This window comes from Aricia agestis, chromosome 8, assembly GCF_905147365.1.
Source record: "Aricia agestis chromosome 8, ilAriAges1.1, whole genome shotgun sequence".
NCBI classification, from domain to species: Eukaryota; Metazoa; Arthropoda; class Insecta; order Lepidoptera; family Lycaenidae; genus Aricia; species Aricia agestis.
Genome location: NC_056413.1, coordinates 5,179,509 through 5,203,383, shown reverse-complemented (window position 1 = coordinate 5,203,383; position 23,875 = coordinate 5,179,509). Strand labels below are relative to the sequence as shown.

Here is a 23,875-nt window from a genome sequence, read left to right as displayed (position 1 = left end):
GTAAGTGTTGGAAAATCGGGACTGGAAAGAGCTATTTCAGCTATATGCAGAGCTGTTATACCTCTTTCCAGTTCAATTTGAGATTTTCTAGAACTTAGCTGGAAAAATAAAAGGAATCCTACGGGCGAGATAGTAGACAATGCTATTACCGGCAAAATTGAAAGTCAACATCCAACGTCGAGCCTCGTAAATTGTGATAAAAGCTTACGAGAAATACGCCTCGGTGAGCTCATATATTCATTGTATTTATAAGTAGATGTTGTGATTACAAACAGGAACAAGCAACGCACCTGTTAGGCCGGCAACGCACCTGCAGCTCTTCTAATGTTGCGAGTGTCCATGGGCGATGGTAGTTGCTTTCCATCAGGTGACCCGTATGCTCGTTTGCCCCCTTATTTTATAAAAAAAAGAACAATACGCGACATGGTTGGCGAGCTAGCCTAGTTGTAATGGATCGTGGGCCGTGGCTCATCTTAAGTATGTCTAGACACTTAACATGGTTGGCGAACTGGAAAGCCTGGTTGAGGAACACGTGGCTCATCTTAAGTACGTCTAGAGACACCTTATCCCGGAAAATGTACGGTACCCGCGAGATAAACGAATTCTGGCATAACGGAGTTGCTGGCTCTATCTATTCTAGTACTTACTTAAAAAAGTTCCATTCATCTACTAGACTCAAAATTGTACAGTAGGTAAATAAAAGTTCTAATGCAAACTACAGCCACAGATATATTATCTGCCAGGAGTTTAGACTGTAGACTATAAGGTCTAAGGTTGAGAACGGTCTATGACCTTGAACTTACGCCCTTGGGGTGTGCTTATGTAATAAATACATTTCAGACTCTACACTCTACAGCTACCTTTATTTTAAGCTGTAGGCAATGTCATATCTGCTCGGTTTCTAATGCTATATTACGGGACGTGTGCCACATTCTTTGTGCTAAATTAAAAGCTAACTTTAGCTAACTTAAATTTAGGCTGTAAGCTACCTGAATATCTATATTTCAGCGATAATTGTTTGTACACCTAGTAGATATGGTTTGTCATATCTGCTAGGTTTAGATGTTTTTGTCTATCGGGGTCTGCGGTCTTGGCTGACGTGACATATATAAGTAAGTCAACAGCTATGTCCACACTATGCGCTTTCGTCTTCAATTTTCGTCATCTTCTTTCATTCAACTTTCGTTTTGGTGGATTCAATAATTGAATGCGTCAACGAAGTTCAATGAATGCAACGCCAACTGTCATTTTTAATAACAAAGCGAAATGCCATGCGTCGCGGGCATGCCTCACGTTCGCTGTTGACTGCTCTATAACGCATGCCCTTGACGAACAGAAAAAGGCACGGTGTGGACAAAGCTAATTGCCACATTCAATGCTATTAAATGAATAACTATACAGCTAGCTGTAGCTCATTTCCAGCTTCTTTTGCCATTTCTAGTAGATTTAGAAGTCTATGTACCCGGTGTGCGGATCTGACGCCCTTGGGTGACATAACACATGAGTCAACGGGATGTCTGCCACATTGTCTGACCATTGTCTTCCTGATTTACATCATGAAGTTTATGAGTCGTGCCACATTTTAATGAGCCATGATTTGAATTTATTTCAAGGACTTCGGTTAGATTAAAAGTAGCTTCATACGGCTTTGACTGCACGGCTCCTGTCTTGAATGGTAAAGTGATAAGCTGTTATTGCTGTATGTATGTCTTTTATACAGCTAAAAATTCATACTGATACTTTTAGTCTCGGTAAAGAGCATAGGATAGTTTTTATCCTGGCAAAATGTGCAGTTCTGTCGCAAAAGTATAATATTATCTTTTCATTATTATTATTATTACTATCTATTATTTTATTAGTTTTATTGTAAGTACATATTGATATAATATTACATTCATGATTGTGCACGTCCTATCTGCTATCCGTATCCGTAGGTCTGCTGGAAGAGATTTCTATTAGAAATAAGCAGATTCTTTGTATCGTCTTACTGTGTAAATTATTATTATTTTGTTAATATTTCTTGTGTGGAATAAATTATTAAATAAATAAAAGTTTCGAGCTGTATCTTATACTTAACATTTTAAAAGTAAATGTTAAAAAAAAAAAATCCACTACCTTGAATGAAATGGGTTAAGAGGATACAACAGCGGCTAGAGAAATGAAAAAAAAGTACGTGTAATATCTATAGCTGTCTCCCTTACCTCAAGCCTATACCGCAGAACGCGATAGAGACAACTGCAGAAAATCCAGAAAATCAACGATTCGTTGTCCCCTGATTCCTTCTCCAAAACTTAACCGATTTAAGTACTTTTTTCATTAAAGATTAAAAAAAGGCTTGAGCTGTGTTCCTATGTTTTGCTTTTTTTGTATAATCTAGCCAAATCTGTTTTCTAGACGTTTGAACACAGTGGAATATCTGGCCATTTTTTTGGGTTTTTGAACGTTCATATCTTATTTAATAATTAAATTATGAAAAAAAAGAAAACATAGGGACATTGTATTAGTGGCCGTAGATATTCAGGAAAAAAATTATAACTCTACTAGCATTATCCAGGGAGGAAACAGGGGACAACGTTTGTATGGAAAAAATGGCGGTGTGGAATCCTCTTAATAAGCTGAAAGGTCTGCAAACAGTGCAAGTGGCTGCACCGCGTCGTCTTCGTTGACGCTTCTCATTTCCTTACGTTTTTCAAGAGATAAAAAACCCCGCACATTTTAGAAGACGAAGAAAAAGTTTAACACTAACATAAGTAGACATTGAGAGTACTCTCTTAAAAGTAAATCTTGGAATGTTATTCTTATTAATAAAACTTTTGGCTACCATCTTTACTAGTTCGCACTCTCGTAGAAAGGTTCTGTAATTTGTTGTCTGTAACTTAACCAGACAAGAAGAATTCATATTTTTCTTTATGAATAAGTACATCTTAGTATGATTAAGTAGATTATGGTATCGCTAAAATATCTTAATAAAGACGATAGAGTCTCTAGTGAATTGATAAATAAAGATGGCTGCCAACCGCCACCGCCGCCACCAAGGTGGGGTGGTGAAGAATATGGTCGCCAGACGTGAGAGCTGTCGTCCACTTCTCCACCAGCCGCCGTTGAGAGTAGAGTATGTTCAGTGATACAGATTGAGAGTTTAATTTACTCCTCCTACAAGAATGTACAAATTGTACACCTCTTTCTAACTCTACCCGAAAGAAAGGCTATCTCCATTCATTTTGGTCTAAAACTGTAGATAGTAGGTATTAAGAAAGTGGAAAGCACGTAAGCGTTAATGTTGAGGTCATTAGGAGCATAGTGCAGCGCCCACGCCGCGCCCACCTCTTTTATAACCCACTGATACTGCACAAGCATAGGACTAGCGCTCACCTAAGACAAAACAGTCATTAGTCAGCCTGCGTGTGTGAGTGGCTCTTGTCTAAAAAAACAGTCAAAGATCACTTACTTGAGACACGACACAATATAGCGTATCGTGTCTCAAAACAGCTGACGATTTATACTGTCTATTATAAGTTTTGGTCACCACCATTGTTACAGGGCAGTAAGCAGTTTTTATGTATTGAGACAGTTTCGTTCGTGACAAACAGACAGTTTTTCTTTCTAATATGCGCATTGCGCAGCTCTTAAAATATTGTGATAGTCTAAGGGTCAATTCAGACCGCAACGCGACGCGTAGATGCGTTTCTTTTGTATGGATTTGACAGACTTCAATTGCGTGAGACGTCATGCAAAATTTAGAAATGCATCTACGTACGTCGCGTTGCGCTCTGAGCTCTGACTGTCTTGTCGTAGGTGAACCCCGTGAGCGGTAAGCCTAAACAAACTTAATCCAACATTTTCAACTTTACGAGCTTTACGACGATAAACTGTGCAGAATCCAACTTTTATTGTTCGAGAACAATTGAATGCGCAAGTGTCAAAATCGTTGATGGCTTTCGAAATTCAAATGGCAGCGCGCCAACAGATACGAGTTTATGACGTTGTTAAATGTAACTTTTTAAATTGTGCAATTCTTGCGACACAAGGGATGCTCAAGATTAGTTGGACAGTGAGAATACTTGATGAGATACGAATGAAAATGATAATTTAAGTACGTTTTCTAGGTAAAAGTTACACTGGGTAAAATAAAACATAAGTTTAAATTTTAAAATAAAAAAATGGCGTCGTGAACATTGTTCAATTTTTTTTATTCGAACTTCGGCTATTTACGATACTTATTTGGTTAAAATTTAAATATTTACGGTACGGTTTACTTATTTTTTAAAATACAAAATTCAAAACTAATTCGTCAACATATAATACTTATTACTGAACTTAAATTCTATTCTCATTCTACCTCTATTAAAATGTTGAATGCAGTGCTAAATAACACGGATTAATCAGAAATTCACGAGTTACGAAGACTGGCCGATAATAATTTCACGGTAAAGTACGGTATCAAAATGGCCGTTCAATATCAGGCAGAATTATACGGAACATTGTTAACAATACTAGTAAAGTTGGCGTATAAGCCGGCACATTTATTTAATTACCACAGTGATTTATAGTGAGAAGTTAGCTTGTTACTAAACTACTTTTAATTAAGTTTGCTTAACTAAATGTTAGTTTTTCACGTCGGTGCGTGGGACTCGTGAATGGTAATATGGGAATTAAGTTATTGGTATTGCCTTAAAGTTGGTAAGTTGGTAACTATTGTCTGTCAAGAAAGTCATGACAGGCGGGAAAATTTTGAAATGAAATAAAAAATAAGAGAACTTTATTAATTCGAGGTAAAAATGTGCAAGGTGAATTTTATTTCAAATGTAATGAGCGTTCTCTGTGAAAATACAAAGAAAAAATACACCTTAGCGAGATTACGTTTAGAAAATTTTCCCGCCTGTCATGACTTTCTTGACGCACTATATACTACATTACATTTGTAGGTGTAAATATAGTACCCACCTAAGAACAAGTATAAAAAACTTTGTGAGATACATTGTTTTTAATAAGAAAACTAGCTGACCTAGCAAAGTTGTTTTGCCGTATAATTTATTTGTAGTTTCAATATATAAGAAGTAGATAAAAACCTATTCTCAGGCCTAACGAATATACATACAAAATTCCATTAAAATGGGTCGAGCCGTTTTGGAGAAATTTTATATAATATTAGATAACCTTCTTAGGGTAAGGCAAGTGTTCAAATTGACATTTGAATTCCTGATTCATTCGACCACTTTTTGCCTCGTACCGTGGCTAAAGAGCCACACCACTTCAACTTAATTCATGCATAGTCGTTGTTATCATGTAACTGTAAGCGCATTTGCATAGAAGCAATGTTGAATACACAAGCCTATCTAGAGCTTCGAGCCCATCGCTCGTCGCAAGATATATTGGAGGAGGGTGCATACATTAGCCGAGCCCGTATCGGTACGAAATCGGCTAAATCTACTTTGTCTGTAGATTTATATTAAATGTTAATTAGTGTATAACTTGCATTACAATTGAAAAAATAAAATCGGCCAAGTGCGAGTCGGAGTCGCGTACGAACGGTTCCGTACCGTTATAAAGGAAAAATAGGCCAAAATAGTGTTTTTGTATGGGAGCCCCCTTTAATTTTTATTTTATTTTAATATTATAATTAAATATTATAGTTGTTACACATATAATAAAGGACTTTGTAAAAAATTCAAGTACCCTACCTATTGCCATTATTGATATAGAGCAAAAAGGGCCGAAAAAATCAGGTTTGTTGTATGGGAGCCCCCTTTAAATATTTATTTTATTTTATTTTCAGTATTTGTTATTAGAGCGGCAACAGATATACATAATCTGTTAAAATTTGAGAAGTCTAGCTATAGCGGTTCTTGAGTTACAGAATGGAGACAGACAGACGGACGGACGGACAGACGGACAGACATAGAAGTTTTAGTAATAGGGTTCCGTTTTCACCCTTTGGGTACGGAACCCTAAAAAAGTGGAGGGTTCACACTTCATACATAATACGTCCTAAGTAAGACTAGAAGAGGAAGAGTCTTAGAGATTCTAGAGAATCGTCTTTATCTATACTAATATTATAATCTATATTAATATTATTATTATTATAATTCTGCAAAGTTTGTTAGTTCGTTTGTTTGTTTGTTTGTTTGAACGCGCTAATCTCAGGAACCACTGGTCCGATTTGAAAAATTCTTTCAGTATCAGATAGCCCATTTATTGAGGAAGGCTATAGGCTAAATTTTATCACGCTAAGACTAATAGGAGCGAAGAAGTAGAGGAAAATGTGGAAAAAACGGGGGAAATTATATGAAAGGGCTTATTTTAACGCGCTAATCTCGGGAACTACTGGTTTTATTTAAAAAAATCTTTCAGTGTTAGATAGCCCATTTGTTGAGGAAGGTTAAAGGCTATATCCTATCACGCTAAGACTAATAAGAGCGAAGAAATAGAGGAAGGTGTGGAAAAAACGGAGGGAAATTATTTGAATGGGCTTATTTATTATTCTAAGACTAATAAGAGCGAAGAAATAGAGGAAAATGTGGTAAAAACGGGGGAAATTATATGAAATTGTTTATTATCTTTATATTCTTAAGAACTACTGGAGCAATTTTTATGTTATTTGGCAAACATGAAGAATAGACCACGTTAAGGGACATAGGCTATTTTTTGCGGAAAAATGCACGGTCGCGTGAAATTCCTAAATTACGCAAGCGAAACCGCGCAAACACTGACTATTTTTGTACAATAAATAATATTTGGGACGTGACCTATTATACTAACGCGGACGAAGTCGCGGGCAACAGCTAGTCTATTATATTCAGTTTGACGGCCTATCGACTATATTAAAATCGGTAGCGGCCTACTTAGTCTTGTTAGACCAAAAAAAGGATTTAGGAAAAAAATAGTATAAAATTGATGATAATGATTATGATTGACAATTACAACAAAGGAAAGAAGTTAGGTAATAATTAGACTTTGTTATAACTTTGATCCTCTCACAAAGAACAATAAAATTGGATTTATAAAAGTTCCAACTCCGATCGATTTATCAACCAATAGACTGAAAATATCCATTATATTTCAGTGGGTTAGTCAGGAAAAGAGCTATACTTACTTATAGTAATTAGTACGGGACGAGTTACGACTACGAGCTTTTAAAAGTAATTGGATAAGTTAGAACTTTGAACGTTTTTAAAATGTCTTATGGCTATAACCATACAAGAAAATATTCAGTCCCATTGCAAAAAAATTTATATACTGTCAAAGAAATTGTTTCATAGGCGAATGGCGGACCTACGTGAGTCGCGTTACGTCAAGTCCAGCCAATGACCCGTCCAAATAATATAGATCCGCCCACTCACAACTCCCTACAAATTTTTCCATAGTACAAAGAGCCAATCACCAACCTTTTTCTCCAGGATCACGTGGTTCTCGAGCGCGTGCATGATGGCCTCCGACACCCTGGAGTCCAGGGTTCGGAGTGCAGCATCAGCGTCGGCGCGGGCCACCCGCTCTACACCTTCCACGTAGCCAGCCCACGGCGCGTCTAGCTCCGACAGCAGGGAGCCTATGCACCTGAAATACAATGGAGAAATTAGAACAGTAGTGGCACTATTCAAATGTAACGGTCACGGTCACGGTCTCGTGGTAATTTATTTATTAGAAAACAAACAGCATTTTAACACATAACAACAATAAATAGTAAAGTAGAACATAGGAGCCAATAAAGATTTCACAAATAAATATTACAGTAGGTAACATGGAACAATCTGGACATGGACAATTGAGATGGACGATCTGCATTTCAAGTAAGTAGTAAATAAAGTTTAGTTTACACATAAAAGTGCATCGCATCGCCTCGTCAGGTTGCCCGGTTGCTATGTAAGTCGATGAATTATTATTGTGTACTATGTAAGTCATGCCAGAATAATACATGATGAACATACATCTACTGTACGCACAGTAGTGACACACTATTGAAATGTCACGGTCATGGTCACGGTCACGGTCACGGACCATTGTGTTATCACTTATCACAGTAATATGGACTCGAACAGATAATAGAGGTAATTTACAATGGAACATTAAGGACCAAGAGCCTGCGACGGCCAGACTTTCCTCAGTTTAGGAAAGCTGAAAATTTACCTGTTTGTGACCTTTACGGAGGTATAGGAACAACCGGTAAACATTCAACTTTCCTAAGGAAGCTCTGGCCGTCGCAGGCTTTTACTCTATTAGATAAATCTGCAATGAAGTGTATCATTCACTCTCATCTCTTTATGAAATTACGGTCTTACTACAAAAGATTTAAACACTTGTTGAACAGTTGATTCGAAAAAATTCAGTACAAAATGGTCTCAAAACAACTGTTCAATAGATGTTTAAATCCTTTGTGGTAAGACCGTTAGAGTTTAAAATAGAGTTATGACAGTGTAAATAAATATCATAGAAGTTCTACAAGAGTTATAATAGGTTTAGTTATTATTAAAATATCTTCATTATAACATGCTACTAGCAATCTGACGAAACATTCATAATATTATATCGATTATATTTTTTAACTTATTAATATGTCAGTTTTGCCTCAGGTCATAACAGTGCTCTATGGAAATGTAAGCTTCAATTAAGAATAACACATTTACGAAGAATAACACTAAATTTATAGAGACGAAAAATGCTCGTATCTACTATCATTAATATTCAACAAAAACTCTTATAAAAAGCTATTAAGTATTAATCTTTTTTGTTTCGCCTTTATTAATAACTTAATAATAAACATTGATAGATCAATTCTTAGAAAAAAATATAAGCTGTTCAAGCGTAAGTTGACAATTAAGAATGGGTTCTCTGAAAATCATAAAATTTAGTTTCCTTTGTAGGTTTTTTTTTAATTATTAAATAAGGGGGCAAACGAGCAAACGGGTCACCTGATGGTAAGCAACTGCTGTCGCCCATGAACACTCGCAACATCAGAAGAGCTGCAGGTGCGTTGCCGGCCTTTTAAGAGGGAATACACTCTTTTCTTGAAGGTTTGCAGGTCGTATAGGTCCGGAAATACTGCTGGTGACAGTATGGAAACGCACTGTGGAAGACTGCCACTCATCAAGGTGATGAGGATGGTATGTTTTTCGCGTGGTACGATGGCGAAAAGTTGCAGGTGGTATGATCCCGAACAATTCCTCAGAGCACTCCCCGTGATACAACCGATAGAGGTTGCAGAGTGAAGCAACATCTCGGCGTAATTCCAGGGGGTCCAAGCTGTTTGAAACACTATGGCAGTCAACAATTCGAGCGGCCCTTCGTTGGAATAATTGGATAGGTTCAACAAACAGTAGTAATTATTATACTATTTGTTGATTTCAGCAGCTTTTGTAAGGATGTAGCAATTTTCTTATTTCTTTCCTAGTTTTTGAACAAGAAAAACCAAAGACAAGAAAGGTTTAAAGAAATATTTGATCATCAACTTTTTGGGACCATTAGATCTTTGCCAGTTAAATTTTAGGTATTTTAGGCACAACCAAAGAAATTTCTTCATAGTAACATGGCAGACCTAATTAAGTCAGGTCAGTAATCATGACCAACTTACTGGACCTAAAACAAACAAAATAACGTCTACCAAATCACCTATGAAAGAACCCTAAAAATTATAAGTAAAAAATATGCATAATAGAGAACGCTCGAGGCGATATTGATCTCTGGATCCGCGCCTGATGTGTTATTTAAAGCTTTAAATACTAATACGGCTCGACTTCATCAATCGGGAGGAAAAAGCTACTAAAATCTTATACTATATAGCATGTGTAGTTAAGGTCCGCAGTCTGCCTTTAATCTTAACTTAAATCTATCAATTATGTCTCTGATACCAGTTAATAATGTTATATAGACTGTATCTCGATACTCTTCCATTCACCTTCTGTTCTCTTCTATTTAGTTTCGTCATTCATGCTACCACGCTACTATATTGTTCGACATGTTTTCGATGTTCTAAGTTATAATGTATAGTAACGGATCGAACAAGAACAACTGCATTAATTACATTTAAACAATTCAATCATGGTACTGAAATCTCACAACAACGGAAGAAAATCGTGCCGAAGCTTTCAGAATCTACATACGCTATTCATTCCCACAAAGCACATTCCCAACAATAACGTCCTTGTTGCGTTACTGAATGGAGTTCATGTGCGGGCGTTACAGCTCGTAATGAAAATTGGATACTCTATCTTCCGAGAACAGGCGAGAAGTAGAGCTTCATTTGTTTTACGGGAAACTTTCCCGTTGGTCGGTTTACACGTATTAAGTAGATAAGAAGTAATTAATTCTAATCATCATCTAGTTTAGTACTTACTAAATTTGAACTTGCTACTTGCTACTAAATTTTGTGTTTACATGCAATTAACAGCTTAAAATTAAGTTTTAATTTAGTTAACTACTTATCAACTACGTGTAAACCAGCCATTACGTTCAAAGGGACTTGACTCATTAAAATTGTGTTAAGGTTGCTACGAATGTTGTGTTCTTTTAATAAATATTTAGAGAATTCTTGTAGATGCCGGTAGTACAGTAAATAGACTTTTTATCTAATATGTTACGCTCAGAGAAGCTTTCAGCAATATAATTATACTTATAGACTTTTTTTGCTGTGCGTACGCATTAAGTGTTTTCTGAATAGGGTCTTAAAGTAGCATGTCCCAAATAAAAATGATCAGAGATGTATATTTTGTGAAAAAATGGTTGAGGACTTTTATCTATACAACCTGAAAAATTATACTAACAGTCAAAGATCTTTTTATCTTACAAAAGAAACGGTAATAACATTCATCGGAATAACAATGAAGCTAATTCAATTTGAATCGTAGAATTGATCTCCTTATCTCAATAGAAATGTACGGGGGAGCTCGTTGCATACATATTAACCAATTACATATTCTCAAACTACATCGGGAGAGTGGCGAATGCATACTGCACAATGCACATATTACTGAGTAACTGCTAAGGGTGGGTTGCACCAAAGGCGTTGTTATAGTTAAGGTTAAGGTTATCGTCAAATATGGCATCCATTATTGACTTTTGTTAGGGAGTTGACAGATCATTTGACATTTTGTTATAGTTAAAGTAAGTTGTGCAACCCAGCCTAACTAGATGTTCCTTGCGCCTTTCTTGCACCGAATTTTGTTAATCACGCGGTAACCGTATACTTTGCTGAGAAACTATCCTAGGCCCTGTCCTGAGAGACGGCATCTCCATGCTAAATTTCATCAAAATCGGTTCAGCGGTTATTTGATTTCCAAAAAACCAGTTCTTGACCCTTTTTGAGTGTATCAAATTGATCGATCGCAATTCGCAAATGAACAGCTAGAGCGGTTAAATCGTGGCGAAGGCACAGAGCTCTTTTCTAATTATATTTACTATAATATAATATTACGGATAGAGCGTCCGTGGCCTAATGGGTAGACCTTTGGTTTGCACTCTTAGAGGGTGCAGGTTCGAACCCGGGTGGAGGCGTGTACCTATGAGACATTTTCTGACCTCAAGTACATAATACGGACGCTCGTACGGTGAAGGAAAACATCGTGAGGAATCCCGCACATAGTTGGTCCCAGACGTATTGACTAGTTCTTTCCTCTGGACTAGGCCGACTAAGATGCGAGAATGTCGTATGCGCTTGGGCAACCATACGGACATTTAAAAATCTTGTCCCAGGCACTACAGTATTTGAGGAGTGGTTACTTCGCTCTGAAAAGAACCGTATAAATCATCCATTACGGATATAAAGGCCTAGTTTTTTTACTATAGTAATAAAAATGGAGACTAAAGCCTATATGTTGATTCTTTCTGGTAGGTAGCTTTATAAAAAACATTTTCTATTAGTTTTTGTTCCAGTTCTTTAGCCGACTTCTATGAAAGTTAATAACAGAGCGAAGTTCGAACAAAGAAATTAGTATGAATACCTATTCATAGCGAGCTAAGTACTTTGTTCTGTAAACTTAATAACCTGCGAAGTCTTGAAAGTACCTACGGATACTGTTCCAAGTTATTAGAGTAATGAAAAGCGTTTAACGTCTGAAATCATCATCGTTCACCATGCACTAGCAACTAGATACCTATAACTACTACTACACGCCTCCGTGGTCCAGTGGTCTAGAGCGCGGCTCTTAACTCGGATGTCGTGGGTTCGATTCCCACGTTGGAAACATGCTACATATTTCCAAGTTTAGTTAGGACAATGCAGGGTAATCTCCTGATTGTCAGACAAGTAAGATGATCCATGCGTCGGATGGGCATGCAAAAATTGGTCCTGCGCCTCATCGTGTCGGTCTTCCGTCCCCCTGGGTTATGACAGTAAAGGGATAGAGAGTCAGAGTGCTCTTGTGTACTGCGCACACACTTGAACAATATAAAATTACTCCTGATTAACTGGCCTGGTTTAAATGAAACCGGCCATCGTCCCCGAAACCGGTGTGGGGGGTATTATTATAACCTAACCTATGTTCCGAAGCCGATAACAGACGGCTATTTGTTTGGTTTAGAGCACAGACTCTGGGCTGACTTTTTACATATCCATCCGCGCACTTGCGTGTCAGAAAATCAGGTAACAGGTGCTTACGCAAACATAACCAAAATAAAAAAAAAATTGCAATAAAATTTTGATAATTTCATTTCCAATTTTCGTTAGTCCATGATTCCAACGCTAGAATGTACCCACACAACCTCTGAAACGAGAGCTAAAGGTTGGAAACAAATAGGACACGAATCCATTTAATTATTTAAATAAAAAAAACTTACCCTCTAGCGACGTTTAGGCAGTAATTCCTGCAGGGACTGGCTTGGTGGTTCCGACAGCGAGCACAGCCCCCCACTTGGAGCAGGCGGCTGGCGCACTCCGAGCTCATGCTGGACAGGATCTGCTGGCTATCCAGCAACGCTCCAGCACCCACGGCCAACACCTGGAGCAGCGCTCGCGCGGATTCCAGCGAACGGGAGAGGGAGCTGCCCAGCTGTAAGTAAAGTTAATGTCATTGCCTGAGTAACTTGGACTTAAAAGGTGACTAATTGGGAGCATTGAACATGTTTTGCATGTTTTTAACTGTAGATATGCTAAACTCTTTAGGGTGAGTTGCACCAGAGGCGTAGTTTTAGTTAAAGTTAAGGTTATCATCAAATATGGCGTCCATTATGGACTTTTACTAGGAATTTGAAGGAATCAGTTCATTTGACATTTTATTATAATTAAAGTTATAGTTAAAGTAAGTTGGTGCAACCCACCCTAAGGTGAGTTGTTGCATACTACACTGTACTCGGTGAAACATAGCGGTAGCGGTCATTGACTCCCTGTCAAAAACTTGTCATTTTCTATACAAAACCGCGATTGACAACATCTGACACTTCATGATTTTCATGTTGATATCATAAAGTTAATATACCTAGCGGAAAGGTATATTCACTTTATGGTTGATATAGAAAATTACAAGTTTTTGACAAGGAGTTAATGACTGCTACCGCCATGTTTCGCTGAGTACAGTATAGTAGTTTTTATAAAAGCGCGCTTTTAGAAAAATGGATCCGTATACACATGGCGTACCTACGTAACTATAGGACGGGTTACGTCAAGCCCAGCGGACGAAACATGCCTATCATTTACTTGAACTAATCCGAACAAATAACGCAGGATTGCCATCTGCATAGTCAGTTTCTCTCATGGTACATAAAGCACCTAATAACTTTAATCAATTGGCAACTCAATACAAAGGCCCAATTTACGCTTGCACTGTGAATCTCGGTTTGATGCGGAGGATAGCGGGACCGTCTGAGAATTAACGCCAGGATTACGAATGAGAATTGGGCCCCAGTGTTCCAAGCTAGTTGTAATATAGACGAAACGGTTTTTATGGTAGATAAAAACCTATACGTCGAAAACTTGAGACCACTAATAGTTTTTAAATCCAGGTATATCCAATATTTCCTTACAAGTATACCTGGGGGTACATTTACCGTTATTTTTATCCCACTAATCCGGTGTAAAACGTGCCAGGTATATCCGGGCCAGCACCCGAGGGTAAGCCCTGGTCGCAGGTGTAATATCTCGGAATTGAACGTTCGATTTTCCAGCTTTTACATTGATTTATGATGAGCTTATCGAGCTAGCTAATTCCTTTTTGTTTTACTAGGTAATATTAGCAAGAAAAGAGGTAAGTATACGGCTTAAGGGAAGGCCTGTCGCGATCGAGGAAGGCTATAGGCTATATTTTATCACGCTAAGACTAATAGGAGCGAAGAAATAGAGGAAAATGTGGAAAAAACGGGGAAAATTATTTGAAAGGGCTTATCTCACGAACTACTGGAGCAATTTTTCTGTTATTTGGCACAGATAAGAAGTAGACCACGTGAAGGATCACAGGCTATTTTTGTGGACTAATTTGTCTGTGAAATATCTAATTTACGCGGGCGAAGCCGCGCGGAACGTCTAGCGTAGCATAAATTATTTATTTATATTTCGAAATGTTACATTTTACATTTTCAGATATTAAAAAAACTGTTGTACGACCTAATGTAGTTCAGTCAATCCTGCCTTTGACCGAATATTATCCTATTTGATTAAGCGATTTAAGCCGTAACAGGTAACAGACGGACACACTTTCCCAAAATTTATATTAATATTTGACCAGAACAGTATCGGATTATAACATTATAACACAACGGACGATTCTCACCTGTTCGGGCACATCTCCGAAAGGCTGGACACCGTTATAGGCATCCTTCAAACACGCCTCATACTCCTGCGTGAACTGCTTCGACTCCAACTTGAGGATATTCTGGTAGGCCACCGGGAATATGTCCTTGAAGAACTTTTTGGCGCTGGTCGCCATGTCCTTCGGAGGAGGGGATCCCAGGTCGTGGTCTTCTCCAGTAGACCGGAGGAGTATTCTGATGTCGTCGTATAGGGAACCGAGAGGCGCGTGTGCACGGATCGCATGGTTCTTGTATATGTGTGTGAAGAGTACTGCTGTCTTGTTCTGCGACTGATGAGACAGCGCTGTCAGGTGCTCTGGAAATAATTAGGTTCGTTAGTAATGAATAATGATTAATTGAAAAATATATTGCAATAGAGCTAAGTATACAGACTTTTGTAAAAGCCACTCGCACTTACAGATCTCGAATTTAAATTATTTTGCGCGGAAGTTCGTTCCTTAGGGTGGGTTGCATCAACTTACTTTAACTGCAACTGTAACTTTAACTACAATGCAAAATGTCAAATCTTTGGTTATAGTCAAAAATGGACAACATATTTAACCATAACCATAGAGCTCGACAAGGCTTTAAATGCACGTGGCGAAAAAAGGAACTAACGCTGTCATCATACAAAAACGCCATTTTTGACAGTTCTCCTCATGTTCTCCTTTACCAGCAGCGCCCCGCCCACGTTCTTATAAAGCCTTGTCGGACCAGCAACGTCTTCTGTCAAATTCTGTGGTCAAAGTTAAGGTAAAGTTTAATTAGCCTTAACTATAATCGTAACTTTGACCATAACTTTAACTTTAACCCATCAAGCCCCGTAAGGACACTGCACCGGTGACCGCGATAACAAAAATCCCCGATCGAAGGATTAACCACGCCTCTGGTGCAAACCACCCTTATTAATAAAAACTATGGTAAGTCCTTTTTCGAGACTTAAATTATCCACTAGCCGATATAAATTGATTCATTAGTAGAAGCTTCAGGAGGTAATAGTAATATAGACACTTTCTTAGTGTGTAATAACTTAACACCTTAACATTACTTAGCACTTAACACCTCCATGAAGAAATTCATTAAACAACCAAAGCTAGACACACTCGAGTAATCTATCCCAAACACGTCAGTTCCACGTTATCATAACCCAGTATTTACATGGGGTTTTATTTGCCGGGGCTTGCCGGGTACGTTCCCTGAGGCAGAGTAAATAGAAAAGATAACGCCCCGCACCGGGCGTTTTAGAATTTGTGTTTTATTCGCACTGGGAGAGCTAGGAGAGAATAAAATAACAATAAATATAAGACGATTTTGTTGTCTTCATTGGGTATTGTATGCAGAGTTATATTCCACATATTCTAAACTATTTATATGCGAAAGTGTGCTTGTCTTTCTGTCTTTAACTTTATTGCATTAAAACTCGCACCCGCCCCGCGCGGGAGCATAATAATATGCACACTAAAAGTTAACAATTAATTTTCCTTCCTCCGGACTCAAAGCGTCTCCATACCAAACATCTCATTAAAACAAACGCATTTATTAGGGTTCCGTAGCCAAATGGCAAAAACGGAACCCTTATAGATTCGTCATGTCTGTCTGTCCGTCCGTATGTCACAGCCACTTTTCTCCGAAACTATAAGAGCTATACTATTGAAACTTGGTAAGTAGATGTAGTCTGTGAACCGCATTAAGATTTTGATGCAAAAATGCAAAAAATACTAAAAATTTAGGGGTCCCCCTAGGTACAACTGAAACAAAAAAAAAAATTTCATCCAAACTATGCGTGTGGGGTATTTATGGATAGGTCTTCCAAAAACATTTTGAGGTTTCTAATATCATTTTTAATAACCTGAATAGTTTGCGAGAGACACTCTTCCAAAGTGGTCAAATGTGTGTCCCCCCCCCTTCCTCGCTAACTTCTACAGTAGGGGCATGATTATTCTAAAAAAAATATATGATGTACACTACTATAAAAACTACCAACGAAAATTGGTTTGAACGAGATCTAGCAAGTAGTCTTTTTTCTACGTCATAAATGGTAAACTTTAATTTAATTTAACTTTCACTAGCTATTTGACCGAGCATTGCTCGGTATTCGATAAAACACGAATAAAATGACATTTACTAAAAATGATTCCTAGCTAAATCGATTTATCGCCCCCGAAACCCCCTATATACTAAATTTTGAGCCGATTCCGAGATTCCAATTATATATATGGATGCTGTTAAGCATTGGTGTGTCATCCCACATCGGACTAGTTTTGAGTAATCGGTGTTTTAAGTTTTTTTGGAATAATCTTTATTGTCTGCTTATTTTAAGCAAAAAAATGTTATTGTGCGGTATCTTTTTTTTGTTGAAATGCGTAGATTATGATTATGAAAAAACATTTTAATTTTACATTCAGTTTTAAGAGAAAACGTATAAAATGGTTAATGCAATATTACTATAGGGCTTATTACATAGCATTAATGTCCTTTGTGCTATTTCACATAAATGCAAAATTCTGATTTGTTCTTTCAATACAAATTTAAGTGCTTTAATTTTAACAAAATGTTATAAAATTACCTTGTCACGCCCGCCCAAACCGCTGAACCGATTCTTCTGAAATTTGGTATGGAGATACTTTGAGTCCCGGGAAAGGACATAGGGTCCTTTTTATTAAAAAAAATGTACGGTTCCCAGGCATTAAATAAAAATGATTTCAGCTAATACCGCTACCGTCTACGTGGATTTCGATGATATTCGGTATGCAGATACGTTATGTATCGGAAAAGGACAGAGAGTTCCCGGTTCTTCTTCCCTTCCCGCGCTTCCCGCAGAGTGCTCTTATGTATCGCGCACACATTTGGGCACTATAAAATTACTCCTGCGTAACTGGCCTGGTTTCATTGAAACCAGAGTGCTCTTGTGTATTGCGCATACACTTGTGCACTATAAAAATTACTCCTGCGTAACTGGCCTAGTTTCATTGAAACCAGAGTGCTCTTGTGTATTGCGCACACACTTGGGCACTATAAAATTGCTCCTGCGTAACTGGTCTGGTTTCATTGAAACCAGAGTGCTCTTGTGTATTGCGCATACACTTGGGCACTATAAAGATTACTCCTGCGTAACTGGTTTTATTGAAACCGGCCACCGCGCGGCCCCGAAATCGGTGTGGTAGTTATTTTATTTATTATAAATACCAATAATTATTGAAATACTCGTTAGTCTAATTAAATTATTATTCTAATTGCGAACTAAAATAATTAGAATACATATTATTATTAATCAACTTACGGGTAATTTCAGATGCACAATTACTTCATCAATCTGATTAATTTGTAATCTGATTAAAATTACTAATTACTTTTTGCCCAACTCTGCACGTGATAAACTAATTATTAACATTAACTAAATTTAATCAAACTCGGTTCAGCAGCTTAAACGCAAATTAATAAAGTTTATTGCGTGAAAACCGAACATTTTCCATGATAAAAAATATTATCCTATGTCCTTCTCCAAAACCTTACGTAATATCTACATGTACTCAATAACGATATCTTATGCCAAATTCATTGTTGTTGACTGCGCGGGAACCGTACATTTTCCGGGACAAAAAGTATCTAATGTCATTTTAATCCATTTAAAGTATCCGCATACAAAATTTTATCAAAATCGGTTCAGCGGTTTAAGCGCAAATCATTTTAGAAACATAGTACATAAATGCTGTATACAAAACCTCACTAAGAGGAATAAGCATTAAGTAACCATTTTTGTACTCTAGATTATGCTACAGTGGGTTTTCAAAAAAATTGATTTCACTGTCGTAAACCTTATATTATAAAGAACAAAACTGCATTATTAACTCACAACCCGATTTTATGTGGGATGAAACACCAATGCTTAACAGCAGCCATATATAAGTATACAAGAATTGCTCGTTTAAAAGATATAAGATTAAATCAACTGAAATATAAAAAAATAAATAAAAAAACTTTTAATTTCATAGAAATAAACTTTATTGCTGCTTCGGAACCCTTCATGGGCGAGTCCAACTCGCACTTGGCCGGTTTTATATTTAAATTCACAATGGATGATTCAACAACATGACTTGTATTTCCTACGGCAAAAAGTATAAGAAATAGCTCAACAACACCCCTTAGAATAAATAATATTATTATTCGTCAAATGTGCGTTAAGGCTCATTTTCTGAATATAATTAAGAATAATATGTACCTGAATATTCTAACAAGGAGTAATCCAGGGTGTACAATTTATTTGACTTTCGCCGTTATCTGCAGTGGAATGTCGGCGCTCGAGGCGTCAAGCTGTTTCAACTATTTAGTCGCGACTTAATTCACCTGTCTGTCTGTTTAATTAAATATTTCTATACCTTTCCAGGCAAATAGCAGTATAACGAAATGAGCCAGGCTTCATTATTCAGATAAGAACGAAATAGACGGAAACTCGTACACGTAGGTAATAAAATATTTTACGTAAGCAGTGTTAAATGCTATTTTGATACTTGTGTGTCTTTGCAGTGCAGTAAATAATTACTATTCAATTGTTTACTGCATCCACACTATGTAATTATTCTAAGATCCACACATTACACTCATATTATCAATTATAATATAGGCCAAAATTTAGAAATATGTGCGTATGTCTGTTGTTTACTTTCTCACGAGAAATATTGCATAGATTTTGATGAAATTATGTATGGCCTCCTATAATTACATGGGCTACTTTTTATACCTAAAAAATACGATGTGCCCTAGAATACTGTGTAGAACTGTAAAACTCGTGGCCTACTTAACAATTCTTCCCTCGTATAGAAAATGGAAAACTAAAAATGTTTTGTCGGGTGCCAAAGACATAACAAGTATCGTCAGTCTTGGCCGAGACCTCCAGACGCCCTTCGCTCAAAGGGCGACCAAATCGTGCAGATCGATTCATCTCAAATTTAAAATTTACTGCTTTTTTAACGTGAAGAGTGGTTAGATGTGCCGTTAACGTTTTCGTTATTAAAATTGTGGATCGCGATCGTTTCAGATGTGATAAAGCTAGAACCAGATGTCTAAAGTGTCAAAAACCGTTGAAATCGAAAATCGAAATCGATATCAGTTTCGGGAATAAGGCCCCAAATTTTATGAAAAGATTGTAGAAAGTAGAAACAACCGTGATCGAGAAGAAAAACATTGCAGAATTGCACTTATATCTTAAGTGCATATGTAGTTAGGTAGGGTAAAGGGTTATTTTAGATTGTAAGCTATGACTTCGACTGTTTTAATATATTATCTCGCGCTCTGAAATTAATAATATTTGGTATGGCAATACTTTGAGTCCCAGGATAGCACATACATATTTTTAGCCCCGTAGCTCTACCATTAGTTTAAAGCTATAGTATTTATCGATACTCGATACCGACTTTACTATTTAATATGGTGATTTTAGTTCCGCAAGTGACCGCTAGAGGCGCTGTAAAATTTGCCCTACTAAAAATTACATAGTTTGTATCGAGATCGATAAATACTATAGCTTTAAACTCATTATAGAGCTACTGCACTTTCTTTCGTTTCCCTGCAAATGTACGGTTTCCGTGTGATAATGATGTTTCTACACAAAGCTACGTACATAATCTAGTATTCAATGTTTCCAATTGCAACACTCTAGATTACTTTAGTAGAGGTTTTGTATGCAGCGCACAATCTGTGGCGCACATATTTGTATGCTACAGACTTGTTGACAAAAACACTGCCAATAAATCCCAGTGTAATCCCAATACAGCGATGCTATTTCAATTTACCTTGTACAGGATGGCTGTTTAATCTGTACATGCGAATTGATTCATTTTATATATAATAATATATAGGATTAGGTACCATCGAGGAAATTGATTCCTAGGCAGTTGACAGATCTACGTCATTTAGTCGGCTTATGTCAATATAATTCAATGTTAGCTGTGGCCTGTTGTGCTGTGATTTGTGCTTGATCGGATGGTTGGATGGGCTTGACCAAATTACATAGGTCCGCTATCAGCCTAGTTCATTGAGGTATTTTTAGTTCTATAAAGTACGTTTTTTGTGGATGTAACAAAACAAAGTGGTAAATACTTAAGGGTGTGTTATTGGCTAACGTCAAATTTACCAAAACACCTCAGAAACCGAGCACCCGCGATGCGATTAAATCCCATACATTTGCATTTTATAACTTCTAAGCTGTTGAAATTATTATTGATTGGAAATCTAAGTACCCAGTTTATACATTTAATTAAAGTCCAATTTAGGTTTACTGCTTGCGATGCCGTTTATAATATCGTCATAATTTTATGCAGCAGTCGCAAATAAAGTTATCAATAACTAGCTGTGCCCCGCGGTGTTACCCGCGGTTTAAGTGATATATCATAAAATACTATGAAAAGTACCAATAATAGGGTCAAAACCGGATGACACATGGTTCTATAACGGTTTATGTTAGTGATGATGATTAAAATGAAGGTAATTTGCATAGTAGCATATGCTTTCCGCTCTTAAAACAACGTCAAAACTCCCAAACTTGTATATATAAAGAATCAGGAGTTCTCTCAGCACCTTCTGAACCATGGTATACCTTGATACAAAATCTTACTATTTGGTAGCATATGCTTAGAATACTGCTCACGAAACCGAAGTCACCACATATTTCCATATAAATTTTGAGGACTTCCCTCGATTACTTATGGATCTCTTCATCAGGTCACCACTTTTATGAATATAGTACCAAATTAGAATGATAACCTATACACCAAAAGAAAAATTTTGATAATCAACCGATTTTCACTCCGCCACGCAGTAATCGTTGAAGATAAAAAACAAACATAACACCTCCTCCATTTCGAAAGTCGGTTTAAATTGTAGCCTATGTGTTATTCTAATGTATAAGCTATATTATTGTAAACTTTCATTGAAATCTGTACAGTAGTTTTTGCGTGAAAGAGTAACAAAAATCCATACATCCAAACAAACTTTCGCCTTTATAATATTAGTAGGAATTATTGTAAAGTTTCATTAAAATCCGTACAGTAGTTTTTGCGTGAAAGAGTAACAAACATCCATACATCCAAACAAACTTTCGCCTTTATAATATTAGTAGGAATTATTGTAAAGTTTCATTAAAATCCGTACAGTAGTTTTTGCGTGAAAGAGTAACAAACATCCATACATCCACACATCCATACATCCAAACAAACTTTCGCGTTTATAATATTAGTAGGACTATAGGCCTCGCTGGATTTATCGCCACTAAAATTTAAACAGCAAATATCAATAAGGAAGCTTTAAAGTTTTAATAGGGTCGCGATATCGACTTTATAAAGCAGACTAAGTCAGAACTTTATGTTTTTGATTGTATGTTTCTTTGACACGTTATAGAGCCTAAACGGGTAATCGAATTTGAGCTAAAAAGGTAACTTAACAAAGGATTCGTCTTACGTCTTAGTACATTGCAATGTACTAAGACGATGTACGAAGATTTCATACGTGGGAGAGCCGGCTCGACCGGTGAAATACCACGTTCTCACTGAAAACCGGCGTGAAACAGCGCTTGCGCTGTGTTTCGCCGAGTGAGTGAGTTTACCGGAGGCCCAATCCCCTACCTTATTCCCTTTCCTACTCTCCCTATTCCCTTCCCTTACCTACCCTATTACCCTATTCCCTCTTAAAAGGCCGGCAACGCACTTGCAGCTCTTCTGATGCTGCGAGTGTCCACGGGCGATGGAAGTTGCTTTCCATCAGGTGACCCGTTTGCTCGTTTGCCCCTTTATTTCATAAAAAAAATGGGTTTTTTCATAAAATGGTGCAGTGATCGATGTATGGATGTTTGTTAGGATCACTTTCTTCAGTCACAATCTCTAAACGGATTTATTTAACATTCGAAATAACATTTAAGCTAATTTTGCTCTATAAAATTTCAACATACGTTACGTTTGTAGCCAGCTTTTGATTTCGGGGATAAATTCTTCTGTTGGATCAATGTATCATATCCGTAAATAAATCGCAATTAGGGCATAAGTATTTTTATGAAATAAGTGGGCAAACGAGCAAACGGGTCCTGATGGAAAGCAACCTCCGTCGCCCATGGACACTCGCAGCATCAGAAGAGCTGCAGGTGCGTTGCCGGCCTTTTAAGAGGGAATAGGGTAATAGGGGAGGGTAGGGATGGGAAGGAAAGGGAATAGGGGATGGTAGGGAAGGGAATAGGTTATTGGGCCTCCGGTAAACTCACTCACTCGGCGAAACACAGCGCGAGTGCTGTTTCACGCCGTTTTTCTGTGAGAACGTGGTATTTCCCCGGTCGAGCCGGCCCATTCATGTCAAAGCATGGCTCTCCCACGTATTTTATAATTTTTAACGTTTTTTTGTGGTTTGAACCCCTCCTACGCCCATTCTCAACCTTAATGTGCATGTAAAATATCGCAAGATTCACAAACAAGGCAGGCGCTCATTAGCCTCCGTGCGAAGCGGAATATCTCGACTGTATAATAGACCAGTAATAGTGTAACGTTTAGCTAACTGCCTGAATTACTACTTTATATGATAGCGGTGAGGCTGAAACATACTCGAGGTTGAGTAAGAGTGAGGTTTTATTGCGTTTATTTATATAAAACATGTTTTACTTCCAGATTGGTTAGCAACTAATTAGTAATCCATACTAATATTATAAATGCGAAAGTATGTCTGTCTGTCCGTCTGTCTGTCTGTATGTTACCTCTTCACGCTCAAACCGCTGAACTGATTTTGCTGAAATTTGGCATGGAGATACTCAGAATCCCGGGAAAGGACATAGGATAGTTTTCATCCAGGAAAAATGTACGATTCCCGCACGATATCGAATTTTGGCGCAACGGAGTTGCGGGCATCAACTAGTAATACCTACTATAAATGCGAAAGTGTGTTTGTCTGTTACCTCTTCACGTCCAAACCGATGAACCGATTTTGCTGAAATTAGGTATGGAGATACTTTGAGTCCCGGGAAAGGCCATAGGATTTTGTACCTGGAAGAATGTACGTGCGCGATACATGAATTTTGGCGTAACGGAGTTGCAGGCGTTATTTAGTTTAAAAACTAAGCCTTTACATCCGTTGTGGATGATCTATACAGTATTTTTAGAGCGAAGTAACCACTCCTCAAATACTGTAGTGCCTG

General features: G+C 37.5%; 1 protein-coding gene across 1 annotated transcript in view; it reads right to left on the bottom strand.

Moving 5' to 3' along the window:
• The window catches only part of LOC121729288 (division abnormally delayed protein), a 126,519-nt gene that overhangs the window by 23,161 nt on the left and 79,483 nt on the right, over window positions 1-23,875 (bottom strand). The window contains exons 3-5 of the mRNA XM_042117752.1: window positions 14,691-15,025; window positions 12,766-12,977; window positions 7,386-7,554 (exon numbers count right to left, since the gene is read on the bottom strand). Coding sequence (XP_041973686.1) covers window positions 7,386-7,554; window positions 12,766-12,977; window positions 14,691-15,025 — 716 coding nt within the window. The remainder of the gene's footprint in view (window positions 1-7,385; window positions 7,555-12,765; window positions 12,978-14,690; window positions 15,026-23,875) is intronic.